Consider the following 11,819-nt stretch of genomic DNA (forward strand, 5'->3'; position numbering starts at 1 on the left):
ACGCAATCTGTGAAGGTGCGCCACCGACAAATAAACATGACCTTGTTTTAATGGGTTGAAAGCCAAAAAGAAAGTTGGTAACCTTGGTGCAGCTTTAATGTGTTTTAAGATTAAATCCAAGCGGTCCAGAGCCTGTTTGAGACTGCCAGAGGTCCTGCACCACACTGGGCCCTTGACACCTTGCCACATAGCCAGCATACTACATAACAGTTTGCGCTTCATAACACCCCAATTTAACACTTGGATTAAGGCACAGCAAGGCAGTGCTCTCCGAGCTTGTCATGTCGTCCAAAATGCTAATTGGATTCACCTGGCGGGCAACGGACCACCTCCCAAAGAACCCCCCCCCCCGAGCAAGCACAAAAGGAATGGAAAGACATGAAGACAGTGGAGAACAAGGAGGCCACAAACACTCAGAGACAAGGGGGAGGAGGGGAATCGGCAAAGAAAGCTTAAGCGAAAGAGAGATTGAAAAGGAAAAAAAAAAAAGATTGAGAAGATTAGTTTACTATGCAGCTGCGTTTGAAGTTTTTCCTTTAAGAGACACAATTAGGAGGGAAACATTTGCACTGGTTTAGCGTGCTATTAAAGCCATACATCTGGGCAATTAAAAAGAGCTACCCAAGGTGTTCAGAACTGTGTCATAAAAGTTAACAGGTCTGCACTGCTCAACAAAACGCTCTCATCACTGCACACTTCTGTTCCCCCTCTCGCAATGTGCCTCAGCTCTGCTTTTCTGAGGTCTGACAAAACAGCCAAACTATGTATTTCACCTCCATCGGAAATATATTCATAATGATTCAGCAGGAATTGTGAAAACGTCGTTAAGCCGTGGACAAGGTTTGCATGCTTTCTTTTACTGTGTAACAGCCAGTTTCCGTTTGACATCTGTCACACTGGTTCACTGGTGTCGAGGCTTTAGAGGCACTTCAGCTCCACTGTGCCGTAATGACTCAAATTACTTGTGGAAGGTAATTTTCGTGTATTGTTGTCTTTGATTTGTGCCAGGCTGCCCAGAGGGGAAGAAAGTGGAATTCATTACAAGCTTGTTAGATGCCCTCACCACAGACATGGTGCAAGCCATAAACTCACCAGCCCCCTCTGGTGGTGGGAGGTAAGTACTGTGATGGAGCATTAAAGACATCAAGAGCATTACAACTGAGCAGGATACCTCATGGTTGATTCTTCTTGGAAAACTTTCCACTCTTCTGGTTTTTCTCAAACAACCCTTCCCTTTGGGTTTCTGAATTGAATGCTAATATTTTATCTCTGACATGCAATGCACAGATCTTGGCACAGACACTGGCAGGGTTAGCGTTCACTTTCCGTCAACGCACACGGTCCAATCCATTTGGGAAAGCAAAGCAGAAAATTGATTTAAAACGATTCGACTGCAAGCTAAGCTTTGACAAAATACGTTGTCAAGTTTCTGACATAAAACATGACTGCCTGAAGTATTCAGATTAACATCCAGATCTTTTTTTTCACAAGTTGTGATTTAATTTCATTAGAAATCAACAAAAATTGACCAATCTTTGTTGAGTGAAAGTGATGTCAAATGGCAATGTGTCATGCAGGATTAAAATCATCTTCTTCATCATCATTTATCATCTTAAATGCATATTCAACATTTCGTTTTCGTTTTTTACACTTTACTTTGTGCCCATCATTCCACTTTTTGAAACATCCATGTCTGTTGCTCTAACCCTATACCTAACCAGGTTTGTTGAGCCTGATCCCAGTCACACTTTAGAGGAGAGGGTGGTGCACTGGTACTTCGCCCAGCTGGATAACAACAGCAGCCACGACATCAACAAGAAGGAACTCAAGCCGTTTAAGAGGTACCTGAAGAAGAAAGCCAAACCCAAGAAATGTGCCCGCAAGTTCACCGACTACTGCGACCTGAATAAGGACAGGTCCATTTCCCTGCAGGAGCTGAAAGGCTGCCTGGGAGTCAGCAAGGAGGGTAAGAGGAAAAGGAAAGCTGGGGAGAAGCGGATGGTTGAGAGTGGGTTGGCAGGATCACAGAGAAGGGTCAAGTCCCTGGTATGAACCTTAAGGCCGCTTTAATGAAAATAAAACAAATCACTTCTCTTATAAATGTCAAATTTAGGATTTACGAGAATAAAAGGAGGTACTTGGTTGGGTTACGATGATCGTTTTCCATGAGTTTTTAAAATTGCCAAGTGTACAAGTGTAAACTACAACACACATGTCATAGTTTTAAAAGGAGGAAGGGATAGAGGAACTGTGGTGCATGTGACAAACAGATGTGTTGGCAGTCTAAATAAGGTGCACTGCTCCACTTAGCCCTCACTGATGAATATTTAGACAAGGCTAATGTATTACTGGAGCCTTGACACTGTCTGAGCCGGAAAACTGTAACTACTCATCAAGTATGCACAGACTGGTCCGAATAGAGAACATTAACAACTGTCACAGCAGCTCACAGTGAGAGGCTGCTGCCAGCTACAACCCAAATGTCATGCAGCCAAGAGAAAAAACGTGTGAAATGTAAATAGTAAGGAGATGCCCAGAGGTTGTGAAATATAGTACATTTCACACACAAGTGACTGTAAACTTTCAATTCCCTTAAAGAAAAATTACATAACTGTGCTGATGCATAAGGTTAAAAAAATATATTATTATATAATAATAAAAGTCTTCTTTAATTATTTTCTTTTGTGGCATATTTTAGGTTTTGGTGACTTAAAAAGAAGACATTGCCCTCTATTAAGTTTATTCTTTGTTTTTTCCCCTCTTTTGCAGGTAGCTCAACAACAATTGGCAACCAAGGGACAAGGCAAGGGACAAAATTGTTCAGTAAGGCAAACTAATACGCTTTCACTAACTCTGGCTGCCTCTGGCTTAGAGTGCTTTAGTTGGCTTTTTGTGTAACCCATTAACATGCACATTGGTGAACTGCATCGGTCTGGAGTTTATATGCAAAGCTTTACAGGAGTAAAGTAAGTTTGAGGTGTATGTCCTTGTGTATCTGTATGGATGTGCAGTTATATGTGATGTGTAGGGTTGGGCATTGTTTGGATTTTAACGATTCTGATTCCAATTCCGATTCTTCCTTTCGATTTCGGTTCTTATCGATTCTCGGTTCCGATTCTTCGAGGGGTGGTTGAAACGGGTCACGTGCCTACTTTCACAAATAAGAGGAAAGTTTTATTTTGATTCAACGGTGGTTTGCAGATTTACAGCTTTTTCAACGTAAAATAAAGCCAGACTAGAGCGCCGCTTACTGTGCTCCACGGCTGCTACGCAACAAGCGCCTGGCTGCTACGGAAACCCAAACTTGCGCATGTTAAAGTTGGGAAGTGATGATCGGATTTGAAACCAAATCCTCCAAACGATTCCAATACAGAAACTATTCTGATGGAATCGTAATTTTTGAAACGATTCCGATAAGGAATCGGTCCTCGATGCCCAACCCTAGTGATGTGTGTCCATGGCTAAGATGGTGTATTGTCATCTGAGTGGTTCAGTAAGAGTCAGATTTTGTCAAAATGTTATGACCATTAAGATAGAACTGACATTTGTTGTTTTATTCTGATTGACAGGCCTGAAAAACATTAAGCCAACTCTTAAAATGACTTTTGTATGGTTGCAATTATTTTGTTTATTTTCATGTTGTCCGTAATATTTCAGAAAATAGTGAAAAAATGCCCATTATAAGTTGCTAAAAACCAAGCTCAAGACTATGGTGATATCTTTGTCTTATTCCTACTCTGACAACAAGAAATTGGCCGAAAAAGTCTGAAATGAACAAGAACCAACAAAAGGACAAACAAATAGGCCTGTCACGATAACAAATTTTGCTGGACGATAAATTGTCTCAGAAATGATTGCGATAAACGATAATATTGTCATCGAGAGACCATTTGCATCTAATATAATGATAATGGCATAATAATGCAGGTATACCTTTTCAAAGATCAATATACTTTTATTTCTAAAGAATATTTAACACTGGAACTGGAAGACATTTTAAATATCCACAATATGTCTTTGATCTCCTTTAGTATGTCGTCTTTCACGCTGATGTACAGTTGTGGGATTGCCGTTTGTGACACGTAAGTTCTCAGACTACAGACTCTGTACTACATTTTACAATTATTTAACACTAAATATTAAATTTAAATAATATATAATTAATAAATTAAATCTATCTGTATGGCTATATGCCACATGGCCAGTAAATGTACCAAAATAGTTCTGTTTTTCAGTCTTCATTTTGGCGAAGGTGCGGCTTGGGGGCGGGCCGACACACACACACACACACACACACACACACACACACACACACACACACAGCTGTAGGCTTGTACCGTTAATGTTCTGTGCATTGTCGGACACATGCAGCCACTTTCCTGAAACCGCTTGCGAGACTGACGAGTCCAGCGGCGTGTATGTCTGAGCCTAGTACCCTATATGTATCTAGTAGCCTATATGTATCTAGTACCCTATATGTATCTAGTACCCTATATGTATCTAGTACCCTATATGTATCTAGTACCCTATATGTATGTCCGAGCCCGTCTCCACCCCCTCCACCTGCAGGTTGTCAGTTGCGTGGTTTGGAATGAAAGGGAGAAAACGGGACGCCGAGTAACACGGTGGATATTGCTCATATACTTTTTTTTCGACGGCGCCTTAACTGCAAAGTGCTGCGGGAAACCCTGCTCCAACTCTCAACTAGCGTTTTTCTGTCTCTCTCTCTCGGCCTGGAGTCCCGCCCACACAAAGACCATGCGACTGACAAGAGGGTTCACTCCTCGTTACGCTCAGGAACCGAGAGTGTTCCTCCAGTCTCTCTGGTAGAGAGAGACGAGGAAAACAAACAAACAAACAAGCAAATGGAAATTATCGCGGCCGGAAAAATTATCGAGCTCATTTTTTTTTATCGCGATAACTCGATTTATTGACTATCGCGACAGGCCTACAAACAAACAACGGAATTATTATAACTTTTTGCTGATTGCTATCTTTTAGTCTGTCTCAGTCTCTTCTCCATCTCTTTCTTCGATCCGTCGGGATTCCCCCTCCCCCTCCTCTCCCCATTGAGCGATTATTGGTCTCGTTGGTGCTGTTGACTCTGGCCACTGGGCTGGTTCAGCGCCCCACATAGCACTGAGGTCATGTATTTACCCTGGGGCTAGCCAGCCTCGCCTGGAGAACAGTGGCTCGGAGCGGGCATAACGTCAGGTCTCTCGGACCCTGGGCACAGCTGCCAGGATAAACAGCCCTGGTATTGGAAGGGATTGGTAGGAGGCTCGGCCGGTTGTTTTCACTGTGGTCACCGAATCTCTCACTTTCATGCTTAAGGGCTGGAGGTAAATGGCCGGACAGCTTTTTACGGCTCCTTATGCTGCCACTCAGGCCCTCGGAGCTAGTGATTATTGTGGACAGAGAGACGGTTGAGGCCTGCATGAAGGAAGCAGGAGTGTGTAAGAACATGTGGCTGCATTCTGCCTTGACTAAGATAGACGGCCATTGTGTTCAGGTATGCCTAGCTGATCCTCAATGGCCTGGATCTCTTTAAGTCAAGCTGCCTTTTCCAGACATTAAATCTTATGCTCTGTCGCAGCTGTGGATTGTCACTTGAGTGTTGTTGGACATATTTACAGTTTACATTACGTGCTTTTTGGTGAAGAACTGTGAGTACGTGGGGCAGAGTGGAGCACATCTGTAGGAGGCTCCTCGCTCGACACGTTGGCAACGGCAAAGGAAAACATCTGAATACCTTGTGTGAGTTTTGAAATGCTGAAGGAGGGTGGCATCCATCCTCTGGAGAGACTGGAGTCCTTATTATAGATGAGAAGTGTAACAGAAGCCCAGGGTGTTGGATAGCAGTAATGGTAGTTCAGATGGCCCCAGCCTTAGGTCTCCTTCACTGGAATGAACTAAACACAAAAATGTACCACTGTTCAACTTGTTGCAATGGGTGTTTTGACAACACGGTTCATGATGTTCTTTTCAAAAGTCTTAATTCCATTTACAAAGACATAAACATACTTGTTAAGTACAAACACATGAGTGTGTGCATGTACAAAGGCTTGCACGCACAAAAACACACCAAACATGGGCATACACAATTATAAGATATTAGAGGATCTATCGTAAGTGCTTACAGGAGGTTTTAGTTTGCAGGATGTATCAGCTGTTGTTGAGCACGAGTAGTTGTGTTTTCTTTGCAGCATACAGCACGTGATGCTATGCACTACATGTGCAGCATGCACAAATTCACGCATAGTCAGACTAAAAGTAATGAATTTACACAGAGAACTGACAATAACGGACTAGTGCCGCCACAGTATCCGTCTGCTGGTGGATAGAAACATTGGCTATTCTTGAACATGTCAAAAATGGACCTTCACATGGCTGGGTTGGTTCAGTGGGTAGAGCAGACGCACATATACTGAGAGGTTTATGCCTCGACGCGGAGGTCCAAGGTTCGAATTCCAACCTGTGATAATTTCCTGCATGTCTTCCCCCTCTCTCTCCCCTTTCTCACCTAGCTGTCCTGTCAAAAATTAAGGCAGAAAAGCCCCAAAAATAATCAAAAAAATAATTGGACCTTCACAAAGTCAGTCAGTAATTTTTTAAAGATTATTTTAGGCTTTTATTTGACAGCTGAAGACATTATGGGGAGAGAGAGGGGGGAATACATGCAGCAAAGGGCCGCAGGTCGGAGTCGAACCCTGGCCCGCTGCGTCGAGGAGTAAACGTCTATATATGGGCGCCCACTCTACCAACTGAGCTATCTGGACGCCCGATATTTTGCTGATACCAAACTTCGATACTGTTAGGCACCAACCGAATTGCCTCCATAGTATCGAGTATCGAAAAATGCCTTGTCATTCGATACCAAATTGTAATGTAATTTATTTTTGTTAAAATGGATTTTAAAAATTGGTATTCGAAAAGGTATTGTTCAGGAACCAATATTGAATTCTCTGTACCGGTATCATCATTGATTTTATTTTTTTTACCCAGCCCTAAAGCTCCGTGACTTGGCGCCACAGAGGAAAGCCACACACTGTCCATCTACTGTAAACACACTGACCACACAAAGATGACACAGAGCTTGTTTAAAATCTGCAAAGAATCACTTTAAGATTCATTTATTCAGGAAGTCTCATTGAGATCAAGATCTCTTTTACAAGAACCTTGACAACAATTTACATACTACATACCACATTGCAGCACAGTACAGAAAACAAGTCTTAAAAGTAAACTAAAGTTGGTTTGAGGAACTTTAAAGCCCATGTTGCAGGGTTTATTTTCTAACGATTTTTTGCAATTTGCTTGTTGGTAATAAACATTTAAACTGTTACCCAACAACATCAAATACAATGGATATCAGAAAACGGAATAAAATACGAAAAAGTAGTACTTTTTTACAGTGGTTTCTCCTTTCCCCCACAATGCATTGCATGACGTCACGTTGGGGAGACGACAGGCAAAAGCCCCGTCTCGGTTCACTGTCCCGGTCACGGTTTCTGCCACTAATTTGGCAAAATATGGCTTTTGGTCTCAACCGAGTCAATGTGTCTTTATTATGTGTATAATAATATTGGGGGGGAAGTGAAAGGCAGCTTGGACGGGGATGCAGTTCGGCTTTTCACAAGTTTAAACAGCTAGCTAACGCTACGCCGACGTTTGCTGACGTTAGCGCAACAGTGTTAGCTTAGACTGCTAATTAAATACCGGTATTACAACTGCCTTCGGAGCTACGTCCACGTTGTCAACACAAGACATGTGGCGTTAGTGCTCCTTTTGGGCCATTCTTTTATTGAATGAAATATTAACCTTCGCTCCTACAAAATAGGTGTTTTTTTGTAACATTACACACAAAGCTAACTGGCTATAGCCAGTACGTATGCTAGCGGGATTAGCTAACGTTGCGTAGCCAGCCAGCAACTTCGGCAATCAGCAGTAGTTTCAGCGAGCTAACCGCGACAGTATGTTGCCCACAATCAACCTCTGCTGTTAAAAGCAGTCAATCTGCAGTGATGTTTTGAAATGGAGACACATGGGTGTGTTAGCTGTCGAGGTTAGCTCGCCGAAGCTGCTTGCTGGCTATGCAACGTTAGCTAATGTCCGCTAGCATACGTACAGGCTAACTATAGCCAGTTAGCTTTGTGTGTAACTAACAAAAACCATCTCGTAGGAGCGAAGTTTAACGTTTCATTCAATAAAGTTATGTTACAAAATGAGCACTAACGACAAGTCTTATGTTGACAATGTGGACGCAGATATACAAAACTCCGAAGGCAGTTGTAATATTTACCTAGCCGGCTAGACTAACGCTGTTGCGCTAATGTTAGCGAAACGTCTGCGTAGCGTTAGCTAGCTGTCTGAACTTGTGAAAAGCTGAACAGCATCCCCATCCAAGTAATAAATAAACACCAGGCAAATATGTTGTTACTGGAGCTGGTAGGCTACCATCTAAACGTGAGATATCTAAACATGAAATCAATCATTTTTATGTGTTTACAACCATTGGGGGATTTCACAGTTGGAAAAAAAAAACACTAATACCAAAAACCTGACTAAAACTGACCTTTAACACTATTTGGAGACATTTTTAACAATGATATACATATATTGAGTGCTATATGTACCTATTAATCAACAGTGGTGGTTAACCTGCAACATGGGCTTTAAAAGTCAACCTATCCTGTGACCTGGATTCAGGGTGGTTCACATTGAGCTCAACTACGGCTGTTAAATGTCTTGGCAACTTAGATAGCAAGGACTTTTAAATGAAACCGGTATGCTGTGGTGTCAGCTACATGTCAGTAGTGAACATCTAACCTTTTCAACTCAAAGCTGTCTTAAGGAATGAATGGAACAGGGGTTTGAGGGTAGTGACAGCAGCATGAGAATACAGGATATCTAAATGATCCAGTGTAGGTAGTACAGTGGATTGTACAATGTTTTCAGGAGAAACAAACCCTGCTCCAGTTTAAGAATCCAATTGGAATTTTCAGGTTTCAAACAAGGTTTTAAACCTGAGTTTTGTAGGACAGTAAGAAGAGAGAGTAAGCAACCTTTGAAAAGAAAGATTTCTACTTTGAAAAGAAAGATTTCTACTTTGAAAATCGTTTTTGTAATGTATTTTTACAGTCAAGTTGTTTTAGACTGATGGTGTGAATTAATAATAATCCTATAAATTAAGTAAATAAGTTTTTCACCACGTAAATATCAGTCTGATGTCATTAAGTACAGATGTCTAAGAGGGAATTTGCGGAATATTGCCAACTTGTCACTGAAAGTAATTAGGGGCTGATTTCACCTGGCAAAGGCAAAGTCAGATGTGCAATTGTAATGCTTTTTGTGTCCCGCCTGCTGTTTTCTGACAAACTCCTCTCTTCCTTTCTCGTCTCCGTTCCCGCTCTCTCGTCTCTTCCTCTCCCGTTTGTCCTGGCTGTGTCCGTCATTAGGCAGGAATGAAAGGAGGGCATTATGAGGTAGGCCTGGCACCGAGGCTGCAGGACCATTAGAGAGCCCAGAGCCCTGTCCTCTCAGAGCCAACAGCAATTACTCCACACCGCTTGTTTTTTAATTACTGACATCAGCTCGACACACTGTACTATGTTTAAGGTAACAGGTCGACATATAGGACAGTGACAGGTAGATAAGTAAGGCTAATATCAATTCATAAAAAAACTGAATCGATCTTTCTCTGTCTCATATGAAACTGGAAGACCTAAGGAATCCATTGGTACTAACTATCTCATGCTAGCTTGGGAAGGGGGTTAAACAACCCTCCAAAGTCAGGCTACATTTTGGCAAAGGAAAAAGTGGCACGGCCATTTTAAAAGGGGTGCCTTGGACTCTCAACTCCAGATATCTGAATTAAATGTCACTCAAAACTCACTGTAGAATCTGTAGAGCTGCACTTATTGTGTGTTCATGTTAAATAAAATGTACATTAATGTAACTGCTTTGGGGTCGTTACTTAATGTAAACATTGATACTTTTAATAATGCAGCAGTTTAGAGGGAACCATGTATAATTGTAGAATCTCTTTCATATCCAAGCAAAATTGGTTTTGCAACTGAAACATCATAAATTGACGAATCGGAAATCAAAAAGGTAATGTAAACGGGGCCTTGTGAATCGGAATCAAATCTGGAAATCAATGGCGATAACCAGCCATATAGATAAGCGTTGCTTTTCTCACCATTGCTACCGGTTACTTGGTACTTTGATGAGTTTGCTACAAACATTCTAATTTCATGAGCAGACAGTGAACTCCTGTGTATCCATCTCCTTAGCCAAGTCCATACCATGATTCCCAGCTCTTGAGCCAAGTGTCTTTATCGGCTGGTCCCAGGTGAGGCGAGGCGATTCACCGCTAGACGGGATCTGCTTTCAGCTCTTTATCACAAGTGGGGCCAAGGTGTCCAGGGAGAGGCCGGGGCGCTTTGTGTTGTTAATGGCACAGTGCCATTGGCTGAGAGGGCCATTGGCTGCTCTGGAGCCTGGTAATTGCAAAGGCGATTCATCAGCACTACTGTGGCTCGGCTCCTTACAACAGAGACATTTATCTGAGCTAAAGAGAGCAACAGCATGACTTCACTGGAGAGAGGGATCAGGAAATATTGTGGAGCTGCATAGTTTAACAGGTACAACATGTCACTAATGCTGCCAAGGTAAAGGATTTATGACACTGAAAGCACAAAAATACTACAGTTCTTGTTACGGAGTTGCACACTCATGCTTGAAGGTTACTTAAAAATACATTAACACCACAGAGGCCAAACTGCAGTCAAATAACAGCTGGTCTGAATCTTAGAGCTAAAATACTTGAACATTTCAATATCTCTCCATGATTTCTTTATATCCTGTTTCCCCTAAATTAATGTTGCCAGACTCAAGGATGCCAGCGTTGGTTTGTTAGCCCTCTTATCCGATGATATATGTCAAACCAAACAATCTACATAACTACTGGCAAGGTTAACGTGAAATATATTATTATAGGCCGAATTCTTTTTGCATGTCAAAACCAAATATGTAGATTTAGTGAGGACATTCATGCTTCTTAAAGCCAGGGTTGGTAATGTTGAAAAGCCAGCAAGATTTGAAAATATCATCTCCTCGGGGCTGTGTCTAATCCCTCCCCCTGCCGTCGGGGTTCCGACCCACACACAGCACCGCTGCTTCAGAGCAGAGCATGGATATATTAAAGCAGAGTGGAGAATTTACTTAATTTCTCAATCACCCAAAAGCAAACCCCTAATATTATCACACCGAATATTTAAAACAAACATGGCGACAGTCAGCAACGCGGTAGGGGTGGGAATCACCAGAGGCCTCACGATACGATATCATTCCGATACTTATGTCACGATACGATATTATTGCGATTTTAAACATATTGCAATATTCTGCGATATATTGCAATTTATTACCTTTTTTTCCCAACTTGAAATTGTTCCCAATTTCAAATGATGTCCCCAAAAGGAAACTTTGTCAACATCGGTTTTATCTAAAAAGATGAATTTCTCTGTTTGTTCATCTCACTTCAATTTTATTGCTGCAAAATGGGATTGTCAAGCAGACAAACTGACCAACACATACACAGTAAAAGATCTATACTTGGCGTCTGTGTACCGATACATTATTGCCACGGAAAATATCGCGATACTATGCTGTATTGATTTTTTTCCCCCACCCCTACAACGCGGCGACGATGCGCTTTGAGCTCCGGCTCATACACAGGAGCGGTAGCGTACGCGCAGTGGGGCAAGTAGGCATTTCATTTGTTCTTTCCAAGTGGACCGCGAGGCAGGGATTGG

General features: G+C 42.0%; 1 protein-coding gene across 5 annotated transcripts in view; it reads left to right on the forward strand.

The window, feature by feature from the left end:
• The window catches only part of smoc1 (SPARC related modular calcium binding 1), a 66,888-nt gene that overhangs the window by 50,880 nt on the left and 4,189 nt on the right, over positions 1-11,819 (forward strand). For 3 of the 5 annotated variants that reach the window (XM_028566416.1, XM_028566420.1, XM_028566421.1), the window contains exons 11-13: positions 1,009-1,114; positions 1,722-1,966; positions 2,770-2,803. In XM_028566416.1, coding sequence (XP_028422217.1) covers positions 1,009-1,114; positions 1,722-1,966; positions 2,770-2,803 — 385 coding nt within the window. Of the gene's footprint in view, positions 1-1,008; positions 1,115-1,721; positions 1,967-2,769; positions 2,824-4,031; positions 4,062-11,819 lie in introns of those variants that run through there. The other 2 variants (XM_028566417.1, XM_028566419.1) reach the window with 2 other exon arrangements.

Source organism: Perca flavescens, chromosome 20 (genome assembly GCF_004354835.1).
Source record: "Perca flavescens isolate YP-PL-M2 chromosome 20, PFLA_1.0, whole genome shotgun sequence".
NCBI classification, from domain to species: domain Eukaryota; kingdom Metazoa; phylum Chordata; class Actinopteri; order Perciformes; family Percidae; genus Perca; species Perca flavescens.